This window comes from Haliaeetus leucocephalus, unplaced genomic scaffold (assembly GCF_000737465.1).
Source record: "Haliaeetus leucocephalus isolate CR32 unplaced genomic scaffold, Haliaeetus_leucocephalus-4.0 Scaffold953, whole genome shotgun sequence".
NCBI lineage: Eukaryota > Metazoa > Chordata > Aves > Accipitriformes > Accipitridae > Haliaeetus > Haliaeetus leucocephalus.
This window is the reverse complement of record NW_010973389.1, coordinates 110,495-133,136: the sequence shown is the minus strand read 5'-3', so window position 1 is coordinate 133,136 and position 22,642 is coordinate 110,495. Positions and strand designations below refer to the sequence as shown.

The 22,642-nt window shown below is 42.9% G+C and overlaps 1 protein-coding gene across 1 annotated transcript in view; it reads left to right on the top strand.

The window, feature by feature from the left end:
- The window catches only part of KCNK9 (potassium channel, subfamily K, member 9), an 87,649-nt gene extending 69,494 nt beyond the window's left edge, over positions 1-18,155 (top strand). Inside the window, exon 2 of the mRNA XM_010584197.1 lies at positions 17,314-18,155. Within this exon, the coding sequence (XP_010582499.1) occupies positions 17,314-18,155 (842 nt within the window). The remainder of the gene's footprint in view (positions 1-17,313) is intronic.
- Positions 18,156-22,642: the final 4,487 nt, after the last annotated feature.

Genomic DNA, 22,642 nt, shown 5'->3' with positions numbered 1-22,642 from the left:
TTAACCTTTTTACTGGTGTGGCACAAGTTACCTTATGAGCAAACCCAAAGTCTGGAGATCTGGTAGTGACTTTCCTCATTTGCTATTATTAAATGCATTTTCCTGCAGCTTGGCTGGGGTAGGAGGGAAGGTGCCCAAGAGCAGTTTCATTTTGCCTGTATTCCCTCTGAAACATTATATAATGTGTTTGAACGCTTGATCTAACCAAGGAGTAGTTGTTTTACTTCCTAATCTAATAACTTCATGATGTCTGTCTCGTCTTAGCTTCGCTCTAGCTTGACTGTGCAAATGCCATTTAATTGTGTTCTTGTGAAAACTAAAGGCCAGTAGCTTTGCCAAGGATGGCTAATTTTATAATGCACCATGCCACAATTAATCTTGACTGCAGAGATAAGGCTGATGGTTTATAGTTGGCAATTATGGTCATAGAACAACTGTTGTATAGTGTGGTTATAGGCTATGAAGTTCTCTTAACTATTGTGCATTGCCTAAGGAGGCATGTGTTTGCCATAGTCAAGACAGAGGACAATGAAGAAAGGGCAGATGGGAATGAAAGTGGGCAGGAGAGATGTTTGAAATAGGAGAAAAAAATAAGGGGACAACAGCAAACGAAAACAAGTGGGGGAAAGGCACGAGAATGGCATGGGAGTGACACGTAGGTGGAGCAGGGGAGGAGGAGGAATGGATAGGGCCAACAAGAAGGGAGAGGGTATGGAAAAGAAGTAGAAAGAAACTGGTAGGAGAAATAGACCAGTGGGTACAGAAGTCTATCTGACATTCAGTGTAGTCAAAGAAGAATTATTTTTTCTTTTGAAGGATATTTTCAGCTTCTCTGTCTTCAGGCCATGTACCACCTATCTGCCTAGTAAGAAAAGCAACTTGGCTGCCCAGTAGGTGTGCTGATGCTTATTGGAGTCTTCTCCCTGGGACAGGTTCTTTCAGGCTGAGAGCCGGTCCTCTGCGGATATAAAGACAACATAGCCCAGGTTTATAATTCTGCTGCTGTTACATACCCAGGAAGTCAGGAGGTCTTCAGGACTCAGAAACAGCTTCAGCCTCAGTGTGAGCACTTGAAGCTGGTGACAACAGCTGTGTGAAACCAGTTATGGTTTTGCAAAGCAAATGACACCCAGCAGCAAATGAGGTAGCAAGTCTGAAAGTGGAGTTATTGCTTCCAAGACTTAAAAGCAACCAAGCAAGCAAATAAAAAATAGCTATTGATCTATATTGGGTTTATGTAGCAAGGTTTTGGTAGCCAGGGGCTACAGGGGTGGCTTCTGTGAGAAGCTGCTAGAAGCTTTCCCTGTGTCTGATGGAGCCAATGCCAGCCGGCTCCAAGACAGACTCGCCGCTGGCCAAGGTCGAGCCCATCAGCAACAGTGGTAGTGCCTCTGGGAGAACAGATTTAAGAAGGGAAAAAAACTGCAGCGGGAGAGAGGAGTGAGAACATGTAAGAGAACCAGCCCTGCAGACCCCCAGGTCAGTGCAGAAGGAGGGGGAGGAGATGCTCCGGGCACCAGAGCAGAGATTCCCCTGCAGCCCGTGGGGAAGACCATGGTGAGGCAGGCTGTCCCCCTGCAGCCCAGGGAGGTCCATGCCGAAGCAGATATCCACACTGCAGCCCATGGAGAGGAGCCCACGCTGGAGCTGGTTTTCTGGTGGGACTTGTGGCCCCATGGGGGACCCACGCTGGAGCAGTGTGCTCCTGAAGGACTGTACCCCGTGATAAGGACCCATGCTGAAGCAGTTCTTGAAGGACTGTATCCCTTGGGAGTGACCCCACGCTGGAGCAGTGGAAGAGCGTGAGGAGGAAGGAGTGGCAGAGATGAAGTGTTACGGACTGACCAGAACCCCCATTCCTGATCCCCCTGCACTGAATGGGGAAGGAAGGAGGAGATAGAAGAGTTGGGAATGAAAGAGTGAAGTTGAGCCTGGGAAGAAGGGAAGGGTTGGGGGAACTGTTTTTTAGTTTTGCTTTTGTTTCTCACTATCCTACTCTGTTATTTATTGGCAATAAATTAAATTAATCTTCCCCAAGCTGAGTCTGTTTTGCCTGTGATGGTAACTGGTAAGTGATCTCCCTGTCCTTATCTCAAGCCACAAGTTTTTTTATCCTGTTTTCTCCCCCTGTCCAGCTGAGGAGCGGGGGGTAGAGTGTGGCTTGGTGGGCAGCTGGCAGCCAGCCAAGGTCAACCCACCACATGATGATATATATGGATTCCCTGAAATGTGCAGTTGAGGAAACTTGACTTCCACAAAACTGTGCTAAGATCCTTACTGAGAGTCCAAACTTGAGCGTGTGTCTGCAACTCTAGTCCCAAACTAAAGACTGTGAGATAATACCACACTGGAAGTACAGGACATATATGGGAGGGGTAGTGCAATGGAAGGTGGTTATGTCTCATAGACAAAAACTCTAGTGGACCCTCAGCAGTGCTGCTCCTTATCTATATAAGCTTCAAAGCTTGCAAGTGAAGCTGAAACTGAGACTTAAATCCCTACAGGAATGGTTCTGGAAGATGTTAGCCAGGGTTTTGTCCAAAACAGTTTTAAATAATCCTCCTAGTGGGTTTTTGTCCCTTGTTGAACAGATTAATAATTTTCCTCATTATATGGCCTTTTTTCAGGGGGTGTCAAACTCTTGGTCTGACCTGTATTCTTCATGACTAGGCCCTCTCCCTCTCTGGTATCCATGTCTGGAAAGTGCAGATGGCAGTTCCCAGTGTCAGAGGAGAATTGTGAATAGCCAGGGACCATCTCGTGTTACTCTGTGTCATTTATATAGCCCCTGCCACTGTAGGGTCTTGGACCACAATGGAGGTTCTCAGGTATAAAAACTGTGCAAATGATGGTTATGACTGCTCAGACATGTCACATGAACTATTTTGTCGGTCTGATTTTTTGAGCTACCTTGTATGGAGGAGTTCAGGGATGAAACAAAATGAAAAACACTTGGTTATGATATTAAAATAATGTAGTAGGACACTGTCTTCCCCCCAGCAAACGAGAAATGGTGAGGGGTAGAGGTTTGAAGAAATGTTGGTAGGTGGCTTCCCATTTCTTCCCACTCAGTTTGACTATTCCTGTTGGCTGGGAATAGAAAACTGAAGTGATGGATTGCTCTGATTATGCCTAGTCAGGTGCATTAAATGGTGTCTCACTCTACTGCCTCCTGCAATCTTCCTGCTCAGTGTGCTTATCAGGGCTGACGTGGAAAAGGTAGATGTCTGTAAACAATGAAGAAATAAAAGGGGAGGTGAAAAATCTCAGACTGGTCTCAGCAAAAGGATTTGTTGGGAACTGGAAATGTGTTGAGGAGATTATGCTACGCCACTTTTAGAATAACTAATTGGGATATGCTTGTCAGCTTCAAGACTCAGTAGCGCACATGAACCCCATCCTGCTTTTCATGGGTCATTTGTTGCAGAGATGCTTGCAGTATATGGAAATTTTCTTTTTAGCATCCATCTGTTCAATACTAACATGGAGCTTCGCTCAAACTCTTGTCTCTAGTTAAACCGTAAACTCTTGTGTACTTGAGTTATAGTGGTGTGACTTCATAGTCACCAAGAAAGATTACTCTGTTTTCATCAGTGTGAGACAAAATAAGATCCCATGGATTTTTAGTACTGCGAACCAAAGACAGGTAGGTTTGAGATGCAGTGCTTTATTTCAAGTTTTGTGTCAGTGCTGTCTACAAGAACTGTCTAAAATTGTATGAAATACTATTCAAAGTCTGTAAATGGAGCATTGAATTTCTGTGTTTCTGTATCTAAATTTGCATTGTTGGTGTACAAGAAAATGGAATTCAAGCTGGAAAGGTGCAAAATGCTGTGAAACTGTCTAATGCAACAGACTAGCAGTGGCTGGTTTATTCATCCTAGGAAAAAAACCAACAGGCTGGTGAGATATGGCTGATCTTTATTAATCTATGGGAGTAGGGAAGACAAACAGGGAGGATTGTTGTTTGAGCTAAGGACTTTACTTTTACGAGAACAAACAGACCATGAACAAGTTTGGATTGAAAATAGGAAGACTTTTAGCTGTAAGCAATGAGTTTAGGGACAGCCTTACAGCTTCATTAGTGGAGATGGAAGCCCTAACTGAGGTAGAGCTCCATCTTTTTAGGAAGGGGATTTTCATTCCATGTGAAAGCAAGTTCTGAGTTTAATATCTCTTAGGCTCAAGTTCCTAAACCACCTGACTTCCTTGGACAGTTTCTGCTGGCTGGAACAGCATCCCATGAGAAATGCCTCTGGTTTCATCTTGGTGGAGAAAGGTACTGGCAGTCTCTATGCTCCTGGTGTGTGCTCACTTCTTTGAGATAAAAGTTGCTATGAGAAAAAAACGATGAGGTGGCTTCATATGAAAGTGCCAACCTAATGAGTTAGACCCAACTAGCTCCAGTGGTGTAATTACCCTCATACCACAATTCCATCAAATCTTCCCGTGAAGAACCCTGAACAATGTTGCAAAACTTTGACCTTCACTTTTAGCTCAGCTCTTGTGTCTTCAAAGTGCAAGGATAAATGTACTTCAAAGTTAGTACAGGACAGTAGAGTTGGGCAATATATTTCCATTAACTTTCTTGGTTTCAACCTCCAAAAATGCTTTCTCAATCAGAATTGAGCTTCGTCCTTCACAGAAGTGTTTTGGTTGAATTATTTCAGTCTTTCAAAGACAATGGACAGACCACACTTAAAATTTGTAAAGGAAAATTGAAAAATATCTCTTTGCTTGTATTTTCAAACGTAAGTCTGTTTTGGGAATAAGAGCAACAGAAAATCCAAAGCATTTGAACAAAATATTTTTCTTTTTTTTTTAATCATTTTTTTAAAAATGAAATACATGTACCCCTTTAATGAGTTCTATCTATAAATCCAATTGAATCACTGCTTGGTCTATATGTGATGTAATGGGGGAAATTATGATGGACTCCACTTGCTTTGGCTGTTAGATCACTGAAGCCAGGTTTCAGCTAATAAAGCTGCTGGAAAATTAGAGTGTCTGCAGGGAAAAGAGCCTTGGCCAAAACTGCAGCCAGCCAGAGTCAGAAGACGTGTTTGGGAGTGTTTTTTTCAGAGAAGGGTACAATAAATGCTGTAACTGATATAAAGAAGTCTATAATTGCAAAGATCTAGAAGCATGAAAACTTGTGTCCATCTGGCTAATTCCTTATCATGGTCATGAAGGGACAGAGAATGAAAAGCAAAGGAGAGGGAAGAGGAATTGATGGTTCCCCCACACTAGACTGTTCACCTGCCGAGACTACCCTCTAAGAAGTGCTTTTGTTTCTGTATAATTTTGTCTAGATCAGAGCTTGTATCACTTTATCAATATTAGTAGAAGTCGTGTCTCCTAATTGGTTTGCTGGCATGTTTTTCTAGCTCAACCGAAGTTGAGCACAGTGGAATCACTAACCATTCCTTTAGCTGCTCTTTTGGATGGGGGGAAGCCCTGGTTTCTCAAACACCAGAAAGGAGAATCTGCTCAAAATACCATGTGCCTATTAGTATTTTCTAAAAGTTTGACAACTGTCCTTTTTTTTTTTTTCTTCCTCATGGGAACGATCTGCAGTAGATACAGCATGAAATAAAACACAGCTGAACTGCTTCCCTGACTGTCACCCCACGTCTCTCACTGGATGTGCTGTGTTTTACCAGACCAGCTCTGACAGCATTTGATGTCACACTGATTTGCAAACAGAGCTCTCTGGACTGCAGCGGATAATGACATCACAGGTTCAGAGGACGTGATTACTACGTCAGGAACGATTTGTGCCTGAAGTTTTGAGCCACCCTGCTGCTTGCCAGCCTTCGGTAACGTTTGTTTAATAGGATTTTTGTTGAGATCCAGCTTCTCAAGCCCTGGCAGTGTCAGACTGAGAGCTGTCTCAGGCATTCAGCAGGTCTGAGAGGAGAATCCCGTTAACCCTGTGAACGCTCAGAATTGATGTGGTTTTAGTTTGAAAAGAACTAACCCTTTGAACAAAGAGAAATCAGAGATTTCTCAAACCCCTTTTCTGTCATCACAGCACAGTAAAAGAAGCAGCAGCCCATTCATTTTTGGCCTCTTGTTAAGATGTGAGCCCCTACGCTTTTTCCTAAGGTACATTTCCCTGATCCCTCAGAGTGCTGCTTGGATCATCCTGCCAAACCTGCAGGTGGTGAGTCCTTCATCTTCCCCCCTCAAGGAGAGGTCTCAGATCATTGCCAATAAACTGAGAGCAACCAAAATCACAGTTACAGACAATGATTAAAATGGCCCAAGAAGGCCATTTATAGAGGGGATTGAGGAAAAATAATACTGCAATAATGTATGTGCAGTAGAAGGAGCCTTTGGGGTGTAAAGAAATGACAGCATCAGGAAAAGTTTGCAATGCAATGAGATTGTTATGTTACAGCGTTGTCCAGTCAGACCTACATACCCAAAGGGGACATTTGGCTGTCTGGGGAACCGATAACCCTGCTACCATGGTCCTGCATCTATGAAGACTGTGCACAACTCTAGCAAAGATCCTGAAAGTTTCTGAAGAGCAAGAGGGATCTCAAATAAGTGCAATAAAAATGACCCCATAAGGAGCTGCTTCTGAAGAGACATTTAAAATCTCAGTCTAGGTATATTGTCTTTTGATGGCTGCAGGACTCTGCCCCAAAGAGCTCTGCTTATAGCTAATGTTGACTAAAGGATAAAGCTATGACTGTCTTCAAGAAGTGTAAAGGAGCGAGTAATGATAGAGAGAAATGGGGTGTGTGGGATTGAGGACTATAAAAGAGCACTGTGATAAAAGACAGCATAGAAAAATACAGGCTGTGTATCAAAAAACCCTTCCTAATAGCTGGATCTGCTAGACAGGGGAAAAATTTCCTGAGGGAGAGAGCAGAAACCCTGTTATTTCAATCATTTAAACAAAACTGGACAAAGCCCTGGAGAATATATTGTAGGGAACAATCATATGCCAGCCCCCAGGAATGGATAACATGACCTGATAAGTCTTTTCCTAGTGGTTGCTATGATTCTCTTCAGATTGAGAACTTGTTCTGGGCATGATTTGTCTTGGGTGATCTAAGCCTCAGGTCAGTCCTGTGACTGTTTCAGAGAACAAAATGGAGAGGAGGAAGTGGAGGAGAGGCATGCAGGGGCAGTCAGAAATAGAGAGCATGGGAAAATGTTGACTCAGAAGTGCTACAGGGCCTTGTGTAGTCACATATCTAAGTGCCTGCAGAGATATAAAACACACTCCAGTCCCGATGCAAAGGTTTTATGCTGAGCTGGCTGTGTGCAGGCTCCAGAAAACCTGATCATTTGGTGCTTACCAGCAAGCTCCCAAGATGTATGAACTCAAAGAGTCACGGTCATCCTACCTGTTCTTGGACTTAGGAAGTTTGTTTTTCTTGCTGTTACAAGAATCCAGCTTGTTGGCTGAGCTGTCTTGCTGCATCCCTGTGATGCACACACGCTCTCCTGATGGTGTGCCTGGCTGCCGATTTGTACCGCTGTTGATTTCTTCAGAAAGGTGGCCAGGCTCTGCTGCAGTCCAGGCAACTGTCAACTACCACCCAGCTAGAAATCCAGAACAGAGCTGTTGGTTTCTGGAGGAGTTGGGAAATGGTATACCAGAAACATGACCCAAATCACTGTTGTTTTCAACGCTAGTCTCCTCACAGAACTGGAGAGGAACCTCTTCCCAGCCTCTTTTCTGAAGCAGAGGAGGTCACAGAGATGAGTAGAGATAATGTTGTCATGTCTGGACAAAATTAACCAGCAAATGTTGGCATCCTTGATTTCTTGGGAGGTGGTGCACCAGGTGGCAATTACCTCGGATAGTCTGTCATTCAAAAGAATTGCCAGTGATTGCAGACATCTCTTATCTAAGCAGTAAAAGTAGAGGCTGTCTAAGTTCAACAAGAGGAGGTTTGAGTTAATCAGGTCTTCTGTGTCACAGAGATGAGCAGGAAGATTGTCAGTGATTTCATGTGGCCATTTGAAAATTTCCACTTTGCTTCATTTACTTTTATAGTAAATCCATTTATAGTGTAAATTTTACACGGAAAACATGGAAAAGGTTCATATGCAAAAGAAAAAAAAGAACAACAAACACAAACAAATGCAGAACTCTCAAATATTTGGGGTTTTTAAAGCAATATTTTTCAAGTTTTGTCTTTTGCTAGAAACAAGTCATTTCTTGAGCAGCAGCAGCAGTAGTCAAGCCTTGTTTCCTGTGAACTCCAAAACATCCCCCAGTTCTCTTGAACTCTGATCTGCATCCTCATCTCATAGGCAGATAGATATTCCATCACAGGTGGTCTTATAAGGTGACAGAAACAGTCTCTTCCTGGAGTTCTCTCCCATGCCCCTATGTCTCACTCCACCTTGCAGGACCTCCAGCTCCTGTTTCTTTCCTGTAACTGGCCAGAGAAAGCTGATCACATTGCAGCTGAGTCTGCACTATGTGTGTGTTGATTTTTTGGCCCTTTTATGTGTATTCACAGATTGCCAGATGGCAGGCCCAGCAGAACAGATTATTATCAAGTTCACATTACAGCTTCTTCTAAGTGGTGGAAATTGGTGAGCAGCTTCAAAGCTATTGGGGAGGAAAGACAGATGGGCAGAGAGATAGATATAGGTGGCTCATCCTTATCAAGAAATGAGAATAAACCCAGTACTATTTAGAGAAAGAAGAGTTTCTTATGGCTTGGTTTAAACTTGTAAACTTGCTCCTTCATGCATTAACACGGTGGGTATCTGAAAGTGCCAAATGTTGTGACTAAATCTGTTCTTCCCCATTAGGTAGAAGCAATATCTGTCAAAACAGGGGAGCTGTGACCCATTGGGGTATAAGTTCAGGAGGAATATAAGATCTTTTCCAGGGGAAGCAGAGAAGCCCCCAGGTCTCTCCAGCTGTGGGGAAGGTGGAAACTGCCTGGGTACACACCTCCAACGGGTACACAACTGAATGAGCAGCACTTCCAACTAGTCTGCCCAATGAACTGAACTGATTTGTCCCTCACTGCCCCAGGTAGGCATCCAACAGCACAGAGGAAAGGTCATCCTGTGCATTGCTGGTGGTGGAGTCCAGGCAGGGAAGGAGGAGGAAAGCCCAGTCTAAGCAGTCTGAGAACCTCTGAAACACAGCTCTTCAACATGTCCCGTGGAGGTGACCTTACTGAGAACCTTACTGGGACTGGATCCTCTAAGAGTCCAAAAGAAGTCTCCTCAAGAGGGTCAACTTCTTATGGGGAATGTCTGACTATTGCATGTGATCCTCAGATGAAACCGGCCAAACCTGAAGTCCTAAGTCCTACCCTGAATCAGAAATGGTGATGGCAGTTCACGACTGTGTTTCACAAAATTAAACTGCTGCCTTTGAACCACTATCATTTAAGGTAGTGTTAGAAACATATTGTCTTCCCAAGCTGGACCCACAGGAGGACTACTCTGAAGGCCATCACAAGTGATGGCCTCAGTTCTTGCTCCATCATAGCTGTAAGAATTCAGACCTGTGTTCTTAAGCAGTTGCCCAAGCACACTTGATGTAATAGTTTTCCTGTGGTTCTGTCTTCCAATGGGACATGGTTTAACAACATCTGGTTAACACTCAGGGGAGGGAATTGATGCCAACAGGCAGTCTGGGCAATGCAAAGCATTCACCATGCTGGTATTTACTGCAGCTTGGTGTGGCTGGAAGAGAAGGTACAGGGAAAAAATTACTATCAGTAATGCACCAGAGCAGGAGGTTCAGGTTTCATAAAGCAGGAGGTATTGTGTGATGGCTGCAGACCAAACCAATGGAGGGAGTGAGGAAATGTGGTGGAGGGATGAATGGCACGGAAGCTGGCATTGTGCTGACTCAGCAGTAATTTTCTTTCTTTTTTCAGTCTTATAAGTTGTTTTGGATAAGACGTGCAGCTCTGCTGCTGGGCTGTCATATACCGAGTTTGCTGACAGGCAGTAGATTCAACATGCCTGGTGAGCTTACAGAAATCGCTGACCCAGGGGTACTTTCCGAGGCTGAAGCAGTTGCCTGTGTTCTGACTCAAGATACGCACGGGTCAGGGCTGGCCTCCCACCTGCAGGAAGGGTGTCTTTGGCTGTGGCCTCGCCTGCCAGTCAGTGGATCACAGAGAGAAGCCATTTCTTCTCCTCCGCATTTCCTTGTCGCACACCACCTGTGCATATGTGTGTGTCTGCCTGTGTGGTCAGAGCTGCTTTTGTAGCTGTTTTCCCTGAACATCTTGAAACTTTGGTTCCAAGGTCAACAAGAAAAGACGTCTGTGCTTGTGGTGGGGAGAATAAAGTGAGGGAAGCCTACTGTGTCCCTGCTGCCCAGAACAGGAGGTCTTCTGCAGGTTTTGATGCAATGCAAAGTGAAGAGTGTAATTTCCAAGGTAGCATGGCCTGACCTCTGCAGTCAGGACGTGGAAGCAATCATACCAAACCAGGGAAGAGCCAGGGTGAGGGGCTATGCCAACTATGTCGAGGAATTTTGGTTCTGAGGTTGAACCTGGGTGTTGGCACATCATTCCTTCTCTCACACGATGTCCATGTCTTCACAACACGGGGTGGTATCAGCCCATATTGCTGGGTGTTCCTGTAGGGAGCCATGTGCCAGACTTTGAGACTGTCTTTTGAGCATGGAAGGGGACACCCGTCTTTGAGGATGGAAGGGAAAGCTGTGCAGAATAAGAGAGGTTATACAGATGATGTGCTGCAGTGAAATCAACTGACAGGGGAATGAAAGAAAAAGGGGGTCCTGGAGGTGTTTGGGGAGAAAGGCAGCAGGATTCAGGGAGAGTCCAGACGTGGGAGAGAGAAGAGGGAGCAGTCAGTGGTGCTCATGTGCCAGGAGGCTGGTGGAGTTACACAGCAGCTCTCATCCAGGTACAACAGCATCTGTGATATGCTCTTGATTTCCTTACAGGAGAATGCCTTTGTCCTGGTAAATGAGTTACTACCAGTTAGTTAGATGAAGTATCTCCCTGATCCCTGCTGAAACCTCTTTTCATCTGCACCGCGAAGGCCGTGTTCTTTCTTCTCCCCGCTGAAAGCATGAGCAGCAAATCCAGCGGAGAGCCACCCTGTTCTTTGTGGCAGTTCCTCTGACGTAGATAAACCTCTGAAGTGAAGTGTGTGACATCAGGAAGATGTTTTAATCTGAATTATGTTTGCCCATCTGAGTAACAGGTGCCATTATCCTCTTTTCATTATCTCACGGCCAGGGCTGATGCCAGCATGAGTAAGAAAGGTTTGAGTCACGGGGATGGAGTAGTTAATTTCTTTCTGGAGGCTGTTGTCAGAGGAGACCGGGCCCAAATGTCCATCACGGAAATGAATGATGTGTAGATGAATGAGGGAAGAAACCTACTCCTGAGAGAAATAAAGCATCCCTCATGAATAACGCAGAATGTTGCTTCGAGATTCAAGACATCTAAAACCTGTTGTATATTGAATGTGAATGTGAATGAGGCTTAGCTGCTCTGCAGCTACACGCTGGCCTGAACGTGAACTATAAATAACTTACCACTGCCACAATTCATTTTTATTTTTTAACACTGACCATGTATTTGGCTTGGTACCAATGCACATCTAGAGACAAACCTCTCCCAATCTCTGACCGAGCCCAGCGTAGAAAAACACCCTGTGCTTTACACCACTCAGTCTCCATCTATGCTTCTAGGTAGAGCAGGACCTGTGTTTTTTAAGACACAGAGGCCAGCAGAGATGGCATGGAGAATGCTGGTAACAGCTAAACACATGTACTGCCCCAGAATGGTGCTTAGCTGCAGTGGTCCCTGGCCAGCGTTAACCTCCATGTGTGGACCAGGCATGGACACTGCCTGGGACGGTGCTGGTTGGTGTAGGGTAAAGCCATGTCAGGAGCTGGGCTAATGATTTAACACTGCGGACAATCATGGGTTGGGGTGGTAGAATCCATCCCATGTCCCAGTTTAATATGTTAGAGTCAGTAACACCTTGCAGTCTTGGAGGTGGTCACTATGTAGATGCAACACACTGAAAGTATTCAGGATTTTTTCCCATGAAGTTTTATTTTTACAGATTTACTTATTCTGGGCAGTCTGCATTGTTGAAATAGCATGAAATTCTTTATTGAGACCCTTTTTGCCCCAGAAGCAAAGTGTTATTCAAGAGACTTCATGGGCTGTCTATGCCCTGCAGCTGAGCATGGTGCAAAGATTACTGATGTAGATCTAAGCAAGCTGGTCTGTCCACATGAGGCTATACAGTGCCAGAGATACTTGCTTAGGGCCTGAATGCAGACATGGCATTTTTTTGATAAAATGTCTATAAAATCATGAGTGACACAAAGAAGGGGAGTAGGGAATGGTTGTTCCTGGTCTCTTCGATAGAGAAGGTGGGGACATCAGATGATAGTAATCAGAGAGAAGTTCATAATAAAGAAGCGATGGTGATTTTTTTTAAAGAACACATGGTTGATCTATGGACCTTCTTGCCACAGGATGTTGCAGGTGCTAAAAGTTTATACACATTCAAGGGACAATGCCCAAGCTTATGGAAGAGAAATCCATTGTGTGTTATTAAAACCAGGGAAACCATGTCCGGCTTAGGAAAACCCTGAGCTCCATATGATGAAGCTGGGTATGTGAATACTTGGGGGAAACGTCATGTATCATTATACCATTCCTGTACTCTTCCCCAGCCATCTGCTTGTGGTCACTGTTGGATTCAGGGTAGCTGTGCATGGTGTTCCACTGTACACTATGTTTGTGGCCTGGTACCCCAGCACAATATCCCTTTAGAAGCGAGAGAAAGGTATTTGGGTTGTCCTCCTGAATGGACCTCACATAGATTGTAATGAGGAGTTTCCCTCTGTGTCTCATCTGAAAAGCACTATGGAAAAATAAGCTTTGAAGGAGACTGAGTGGGTTTTTCCCAGACTTTCATAGCTACACTCTGGCAAACAAGAAAATAGTATTCTCTTTGTTTCTAGAATTACATATATATGCACATGGGTTTTGAGAGTTTTTCCACCGGATAATGGACAAGGCCTGGAAAAATCAAAAGCAGGGAAGACCTCAACACAGTATGCATTTGGTGTCAGCTCTTATGGTCTGACCCTTTGCCTCCCTTGCCTACACCTTCCTGCAGTTCTGCTTGATGTCTGTAGCCCAGCCCTTCCACAACTGGGAGGAAATGGCTTTTGCGGTGCATTGGTGCTCTGCAGTCCAGAATTGGAGGAATACTCTGAGACATGACATTTCTTCATGCCAAACTATTCTTCTTGGTGCCAACCCAGATGAGCTCTGTCTTGAAAGCCTAAGCAGCTGGGAGGTATTATAAAAGAGAGAGAGAGAGTACTAATGACATCACTTCCAATCAAGGTGAAAGTTATTTAGACTGTCCTTGATCATTCAAATTGTATCTCATTAAATATAAGACAAACCTGCCTGCTGTGGTCATATTGCTGTATTGTGGGACCTCAGCAAACTGGTTGGTGTACTGGAGTAGTACAGGTGGTATTTACCTAGGTGTGGTCCAATGTAAAGCTCTATCTATACCTTTCTCATTGTTATCTCAGCCCCATGGCTTGTTAGGGGCTGCATTTGCTATACCTAATTTTAAGGTCTTCTGTTTGATTGTTCTTCTTCACCACAGAAGAGTGAGAAATATCAATGTCGTGCTTAACCTTTCTATTTCTCTTTAAGCCTTGTGTTTCTTATGGTTCACATGGAGTCATCACTTACTTTATACTCTGGTAAAGGGCAGCGGCATTCACGTAGAGGAAGTTAGGCTGAATTTTGGTAGCTGAAATCTGCTACCAAGGCAGTTGCTTCAGCTTTTGCCTTTACTTGACACAAGTAAAACTCAACTACTTGGAGACTGACCCGGAGGGCACTGCGGAGGGCTGTTCCCTGATGTTAATGATCCTCTGTGCCCCTCTTCCTCTGGCAATTACCGACATTCTCATTTTTCCCGGAGGCAGTCTCTGTTGTTAAGAAGACAGTGGCTTGTTTTAAATTTGAGATTTACTGAATTTCAGAGGACATGCACTGCTGGAGTTTGCTTTTCATGCCCTGTTCTGTGTATTGCTGGACAGATTCTGTAATGCTAAAGTAATGGAGAGTTAAGTCTTTCTTTGGTGTATTTTGAAACCCCTCATTTCAGAGTGTTGAAGGCAATGATTAAGGTGCCTATTCCTTAAAGCCATGTTGTACTGGAGAAATATATGACTCTAATCCCCTGTACATGAATCTATTTGTAAAGTCTTATTCCAGCTTCATGAATAAAGTCCTTTCTTTACCCCAGCTTCACGGTGAAAATACAGTAAAAGACATTTATCTGATATTGTGGAAAGTGAGTATGACATGGGGCAGAATAGAAATCAGAATTTCTGAATATTCTGTCTACCTGTGTGAATTGGAGAGAAATTACAGCCTGCCAGTGCCCGCGCTTTCCTATCTGTAAAACAGGGATATGGATATATTCCTATCTTATGGGAGAGCTGTGAGTCCTGAGTTAATTACAAAGTCTGTGACAAATCTTAGAAATTCAATTGTGAGATAGTGTGTAAGCATATAATATTAATGTTTTATAATCTCCCTAAACTGTCTCTGTGGATAACTTCAGTGAGAGGGATATGGTGATATCAAAAGAAATCTTTCTTCACCCCAACAATTTTCTTTAGAACCAAAAGCGAAAGCTGTTTCCACCAACTGCCATCTCTGCGACCATCTGGAAAATCACATTTTCTGAAGCTTTCCTTCTCTTTATCAGCTGTAACTAAAGCTATAAAATGGTAAGATGTCCCTAGTTTAATTAACACCCCTGTAGTTCAAAAGCTGATCTTAGTAATGTGAGGCAATTATAGCCTTTACTGAGGGACAGTCAGGTGGAACAAATCCAGCATCAATCTATTGAAGACACTTCCCTTTCCAGGTAATTTGGAAACTGCTTTTTATGATGAGCAGACTACCTGGCCCAGTACAACAGGTGAATCTCTTTGTTTTGTAACCTGAAAAGAACTTCCTATTTTGAGTTACGTGCTTCTTTTGTAAACTGGTTTTTACATCCTATCCGTCTACCAACAACTAGCAACTGAGCTAAGGAAATATCTGTTGCTTTCTGGAGGGTATGCTTGCTGGTTTTCTCATTTTATTTTCCTTGTCCACTGTTGCTTTTCATTTTGAAGGTTGCCCAGTGTTCATGTTTTTGTTCTAGCAAAACTGCGGACTCCGTGGTGTGCCCACACCCTGAGGGCTATGCAGAGTTCTGGTTTCTGCACCTCAAAAATTCTGTGGTAGAGCTAGAGAAGGTCCAGAGAAGGACACTGAAATGATCAAGAGTATGTGATTTCTGCTATATGAGCTAAAAAGGCTGTGGCTCCAGTTCAGACAGGAGAAAACTGAGAGCAGAGATAGAGCTGAGTTTAGCTGAAGTCATGAAGGTGGTAGATAAGGTAGATGTAGGTCTTTAATACTAGAGCTAAGGGGCACTAGCTGAAACAAGATTTGCTTGAAATTATTACGTACCTTTTTACACAGCAGATAGTGAACTTCTGGAATCTGTTGTCACAGGAAATTGAGGAGGTGGGCAGTGCCAACAGTTTCAAAAAAAGGATCAGACAAATTCAGAGCAGCAGGTTCATGACCTGAGTCTAAAGGTGATGGGCAGGGCTGAGGCAGTACAAGGGCAATGGTCTGGAGAGAATGGCCATGCACTTCTGGTCTGCCTCAGTAGTATCTCAGGCGCTGTCTGGCCTCCAGCTTCTGATCTGTAAAAGTGTGGATCTGCTGTATGCCCCGTGTTTCATCTGCCAGCCCTCTATGGTTATCCTGGTATCTCAGGGTCTCAAATGGTGCTAGATGCCTCTTTCTGGAACCCTCAGTGTCTACAATGCAGGCACCTACATTGGAGCTAGTCACTGAAGGTAGAGCTCTACTCATGATTAAGATGCCCGCGTTTGGCTGTTTGCACATAGTCGTCTGCCTGTGCAGTAGGTGTCTAAATTCTTCTGCAGTCAACAGACGTCTAGTCCGTCTAATGGGTAGCTAATGAATACAGTCAATGGAACAATCAGGACCGTCATTTCATCTTGCCATAAGGTAGACTTGGGATGGTCAGTTAAATAACTCACTACTGCCTGTTTTCACTAAATCTTTGTTGACTATAATGAGAGCTTGGACGCCTAGCACACACGTAGATACCAAACTTTAGGTGTATTAATGTTGAACTGAGTTCTGTCCCAAGATTTCTATTATAATGACTGTAGAGAAGTAGGTTTCTCCTGAGAATAACTCATTGACTTGTTTTAGACATCTAGGCGTAGATGAGAGGAACTGCACTTGTGAAGTGCGTATTTCTATTCATTGACTTCAAGGGGCATCTAGATAGCAGTACCCACATGGTCAATGCACGCCATGGCCAGATGAGTCCCCCATTTTGGAGACTTTGGTACTGTCACTTAGAATCTCAGCTGTAAGAAATGTAGATTTTTAAAGCAATGAGGTGTGAGAAAGTGAAATTATACTTTCAAAACAGCCCCCCACACTCTTACGGTTTGATTTAGAATAAAGGCTTAGCCTTTACTGTCTGTAAACTATGCTGTGAAACATGCTACATCCTCTGTCCTGGATTAGTTTAACATCCTGATGAAACTGCCTTTGCCAGACTAGCTGTAAAAGCTGTAAAACTGTAAAACAAGCTGGTAAGTTGTTTATTCTTCAATAATTAAAGATAGAACAGGCATTAAATCCCTAAAGTCCTATGGTGTTCCAGCAGTGAGTAGCTTTCATAGGGTGTCCAGTAGAAAGATTTGTTCAGTATGGAAGAGTTTTAAAAGGAATTTCTTTGGTTGGTGGGTCTGTGGATGTTGTTAACTCCATGCTGCCAGCAGACACAGAATTTGGATGCCATCAGTGTACTCTGGTTTTGGGGCAGGGCAACACAAACTCCTCTCAAAAATACTGTGGGAAAGTCCACCTATTTCCAAAGTTTCCACTATCGCATGTGGTACAGAATGGACGTGAAATTTCTTTAGAGAATGAATGCGATATGATCTTGTTTATGAGTCTGCACAGTTATTTGAGGTAGGATGGATTGCCCATTCTTTCATCTTTCCCACTTCTCTGTGTACAGCTTTGTTGTTCTGCGTCTTATTCGCTTCGGATACAGGATGTGGGCGAGGAGATAGGAAGATTGTGACTGTAGCGTTCCTGTAACTTTGGATCTGGCTACGGCATCAGAGTCTCTGCGATTCATGTGGCTTGCATGAAGGGGAAGCTGTGGTCATCACCTGCCTTACTGACTGTCCTGTCTTTTCATTCCCCCTCCCAGGTTATGGACACGCTGCCCCAGGGACGGATGCGGGGAAGGCCTTTTGCATGTTCTATGCTGTCCTGGGGATCCCACTGACACTCGTCATGTTCCAGAGCTTGGGCGAGCGCATGAACACCTTTGTCAAGTACCTCTTGAAACGCATCAAAAAGTGCTGTGGGATGAGGAGCACCGAGGTCTCCATGGAAAACATGGTCACTGTGGGTTTCTTCTCCTGCATGGGAACACTCTGCATTGGAGCAGCAGCCTTTTCCCAGTACGAGGAATGGAGCTTTTTCCATGCTTACTATTACTGCTTTATAACGTTGACTACGATAGGGTTTGGAGACTATGTGGCCCTGCAGACCAAAGGGGCCCTTCAAAAGAAGCCTCTCTACGTGGCTTTTAGCTTTATGTACATTCTAGTGGGGTTGACAGTCATTGGGGCATTTCTAAATCTGGTTGTTCTCAGGTTCTTAACCATGAACAGTGAGGACGAGAGGCGGGACGCCGAGGAACGGGCGTCCCTCGCCGGGAACCGCAACAGCATGATTATCCACATCCAAGAGGACTCCCAGCGTGGTCGGCCGCGGTACAAGGCCGAAGTAACAGACCTTCAGTCAGTTTGTTCCTGCATGTGTTACAGGTCCCATGAGTACACCAGCCGGGTGGTGTCCCACCAAAATTCGTTCAGCTCTAAGCTGAACCCCCAGTACTTTCACTCCATCTCTTACAAGATCGAGGAGATCTCGCCAAGCACATTAAAAAACAGCCTTTTCCCATCTCCTGTCAGCTCCATCTCACCTGGGTTGCACAGCTTTACAGATAACCACAGGCTGATGAAGAGGCGAAAGTCCATTTAAAGGGATTTGTCTTCTTTTGCTTTCCTTGTTTTCCCCAGTTCTTCTCCGTTGTTTTGGTTTTTTTGTTCCTTGAGTGAGACGGAGCGAGGCCAAAGGGAGTAGAGAAAGCCAGTCCTCCTCTGAGACTCAGCTCTTGAGCATGAAGCATGGATTATTACTGTTCCAGCAAAGTATGCCTTACATTACCCCCTCGGTGGATGTCAGAGGATTCAAGGTGACGTGAAGTGGGTACCAAATCCAAAGTTGCACACACAGCTGGGAGCCTTCATGTGCCACTGGCACTCCTGACCTAATAAACTATTTTCCTCACGAGCAGGTTGCAGCGTGCGTGCGTGCTTGTGTGTGTGTTGGGTGTGTGTGCGTGTGTGCGGGCGTGCAATTCCACAACTAGTGCCATGTGACAAAAATTAAAGCATCAGGTATCATTTTTTTTCCCTTGAAGCAATTGTGTTCCAGCCTGCTTTTAACTTTTAGATTGCTTCCAAAAGGAACAGGGAGGGTGGGAGGGGAGCCAATTTGGTTGGGTTTTTTTTTTTGCCAAGACACGCATGCGCCATAAGCAGTCAATATACCAGGTGTATCATGATAAATTTTTTAATGCTAGATTTTAGATTGTATTAACATTAAAAAAAGGCAGGAAAAGATGGATCATTTTAGCTTGCCAGTTCAAAATTAAAAAAAAAAATAAAATAAAGCATGCACTTTGTAAAACTGGTATGCATAATAAAAACACAAGAAAAACTAGCAATGGAATTAATAATCAAAAGCAAATAATCCTATTGATTTAACTATATTTACTTTTATCATTTTCAACTGTTCCAACAATTTGCAAGTAGAATTTTTAAGAGAAATTGGGACAATTGTTGGAACTGAAGAGTGTATTTTGTTATTTTTTATTTTATTTATAAAATTATTATTATTATTATTATTATTATTATTATTATTATTATTATTATTATTATTATTATTATTATTATTATTATTATTTTGTGCAGCAATTACCTGCATGAATAGGAATTATATTTTTTGGAATGCTTGGATTAGGATGGGTATAAATAGGTGGATGTATATTTTTTCTTATATAATAGTGACAGGGCATTCCTTGTTTTAAATAAAAAACATAAAGATGATTGTCTCTAAATGCTTTTGATTTGTAAATAATGGAAAGCCTTTGTTGGTCTCAGGAAGAATTCAAGGGACAGTATCTTGTGTTTGGCTCACTGGGAACTTGTGAGATTAGATGTGATACTGCTTTTTTGCTAGGCGGAAAGGCAAAATGCATTTAGCAGTAACGGGCAAAAGCAGTTTTACTCCAGTGTTTGGAGGATAACATTGGGAGTGATTGCATTGGCAAGTTGTACTGGAGGATGTTGAGACCATGTCGTAGAGTTGTTCCTTCGAGATTGTCCATCTCTCGGTTGTTCATCTGGACCAAACAGACTTTACAGAACCAAATTAGAGGCCTAATCCAGCTCCCTTTTAAAACAATAGGAATTTGCAATGATTACATGGGATTTAGTGCTTTGGGAGATTTATCCTTGATTTGACACGGGTAGGACTGGGAGTTTTGTAAACCTGCACCTTTGTCTCCGATTTAATCCTATCTTTTAAATCGCCTTCTGTGTTAATTCGCCATACAAAACCCATCTTTTTTTGGCACTAATCACCTCCTGCTGATTCTACCATTTTGTGCTCTCAGTGTAAAAGCAATAATCCTTTTTTTTTTCTTAAAATTAGACAGTGTGTTTTTGTACAAGCCCCAGCTCTGAGCTCTGTGTGCTGATGGATATTGATATCCTTTCAAAGAGGCATCTATAAAGAGCATTAATAGGGAGAAATAAGGGATGTCATTCCTCCTCTGTTCTCTTCTCCCTGGCTTTAAGTTATTAGCTATATCAAATATGTTCATGTTCTCCTAATTTTCATATCTGTGTTTCAAGAAGTAAATGAAAAGCAAGTGTCCATGACTGACTCCCCTGTGCACCTTCCTTTGGGATTATAAATTGCTGTGGCATGAAAACCTCCATTAAGATTAGTGAAGAAATAATTTAGGATTCTTAATGAGGATGGACGAGGATGGACTTTTTCAGCCTAACGTGTGGGGATAACATCCTTCAACAAAGTAGGAGAGCATGCTGGGTGCATTAATGCTCTGCTGCTGGTACCATGTCCTGAGGCAAATGCTGATGGCAAAAGTATTGAAGCAAGAGTACCTAGAAAAGCAGTTTTGGGATGTGTTAAACCACCTCAGTGGTGTCCACCTAGAAGCTGGTTTCCTCAAGGCTGGCCCATAGGCTTCACAGTGCTGTCAAAATTTGCTTTCCTTGTCTTTGCTGGTGGTATCCCAGAAGTGGAAGTAAATGTAGGTTTCTTTTCCTCCTAAGGAGGTAAGAAGAATGCCTGCAATATATACATCTGTGTCATGTACGCCTGCTGGGTGTACTTGATGCTGGAGAAAAGCAGGAAAAGTTTGGGATTTTGCAGAGCTCGAGTGAAATTCTCTCTGCCTAGCAAAGGAGAACTTCTGTAACAGGACTTTTAGCAAAAAAATTTAAAAGTTTTGTGAAAAAAGGCTACATCATATAAAATATTGGGTAGCTTTTTCCTTTTTTTTCCTTTAAAAAAAAAAGAGGAAAATTCTATTTCTGCTGCATATAAAAATAATCTTTAAATGTCCTATAAATCATGTCGAACCCCAGAAGTTCAAAGCTGTTACATACTCTAGCTGATTTGTTACTAAATCTTCCCTCTGGAACCATAAATGAAGAGTAAATTTTAATATATGGGGTATTTAACCAGGGGAGCAACTTACCTCGGCGTGTCATGGGCTATCTGCCACTTAGAGTCTTTGCATTAAAACTCAATGGCTTTATAAAAGCTCTGCTTTAGCTTAGTTGAAGTTTATAGACGTGGTTGAAGAAATTTTTGTATGTTGATATGAAGGAGCCAGAGTAGATGTCTGTAGTGATACTTTTAAGTCTGAAAGCTGTAATGAGTGTGTATGTGGGAAAGAGTTTTTCTAAAATGTATCTGCATTCCTTAGGATTTCAAAATAGATTTATTTATTTTTATTTTCTGCCTGAAGAACCCACAATTCTGTCCAATCTACGTTTTTGTTAACACACGAGATTTTAAAGTGGCAAGATGTTTCCTTTGCAAGCCTGCACACATTCAGACGTTTGTTTGCATGAGCTCTTGTAGGATTTTGCTTTGTGAGCAGCCACAAATACAAGAACTCTCGTGTACACATCAGTACACCAAGCTCAAAATGCCTCTCTCTTTCATTGTTTTTGTGGTTCTTGACTGATGTGTGAATAATGACTTGGGCTGTCTGGAACTGGAACAGACAGTATCGTGCCAGGGAAGCTTTTGTCCAAGGTTAATCCCAGCTTTTCAGTTACGCATGAAAAATCAGTCAGTGAAAGGTGAGCTGATTTTTGTCTGCTCTATCTCTGACTTCTTATTGCCCTACGTGAATACCAGTTTTCTTCCCACAACATTGTTTTTCACAGAATATTTTCTCTGCTACATTATTAGTTTTATTCCACTAAGACATTATTTCTTTCAGAAAAACCTCTCTTGCTCACCACTCGTGCTTTTGAAATTCAGCTAGAAGCAGGTAGTAGTGGTGCTGCTTGTGACAAGACATCCTAATATCCAAAATACCTAACCTGTGTTTCCGTAGCACACAGACATCTGCTATCACTTTGTGATGCACTCTTATTCCCCAGAGTCTCATTTCCCCTACCCTTCCCTATTATTAAGCATTAGAAATAATAATAATAAATCAGATTAGTCTATTTATGTCACACTAATGTGCTCTTCATCAAAACAACACAAATTTAGCTCCCTGCTGTCGACTTTGATTATATAACAACCCTATTATCCTATCATATTTCATATTATCATCAAAGGGAAAAATCAGTTTGATCAGTGGAGCACCAAAATAGCTTTGACTGAGCATGCTGTGATATGGAAACGAAAGAGGAAACTTAATAGAACAATGCAGGCACAAGTGTCCGCTTGGTCTTCATTACTGTGTAAGAAAGATCCCGACTGATCTAACAGGGGCTGCTTTGCCAGAATTTTGTACATATATATATATATGCTTTACAGAGATGACTGTAATGGGACAGCTCTAGAAGGGATGTTTGGATGTTACTTCAAGGGTCCAAAATAGCTTCTTGGTTGTTAATGAATGGAGAAGTTGTACAGTGACCTTCATCAATAGACTTCTGTTTGGATTCTGCTGTAACAGCTCATTAGGACAAAATCAACATTATAAAAAAAAGAAAAGAGGGAAGTGACCAAGTTAATCTACTGTATTGTAGTTTGTCTCATTAGTTTCCTAGTGCTTTGATCGAAGAAATGCCAGGGCAGTAATCAAGATTATTGTGAATCAAACCAGAGCAAGGTAATTCCTCATTTTCTCTGACAGATTTGAAAGCTTTTGTTATGGAAAAAAGCATCATTTGTTGCTAAAACTT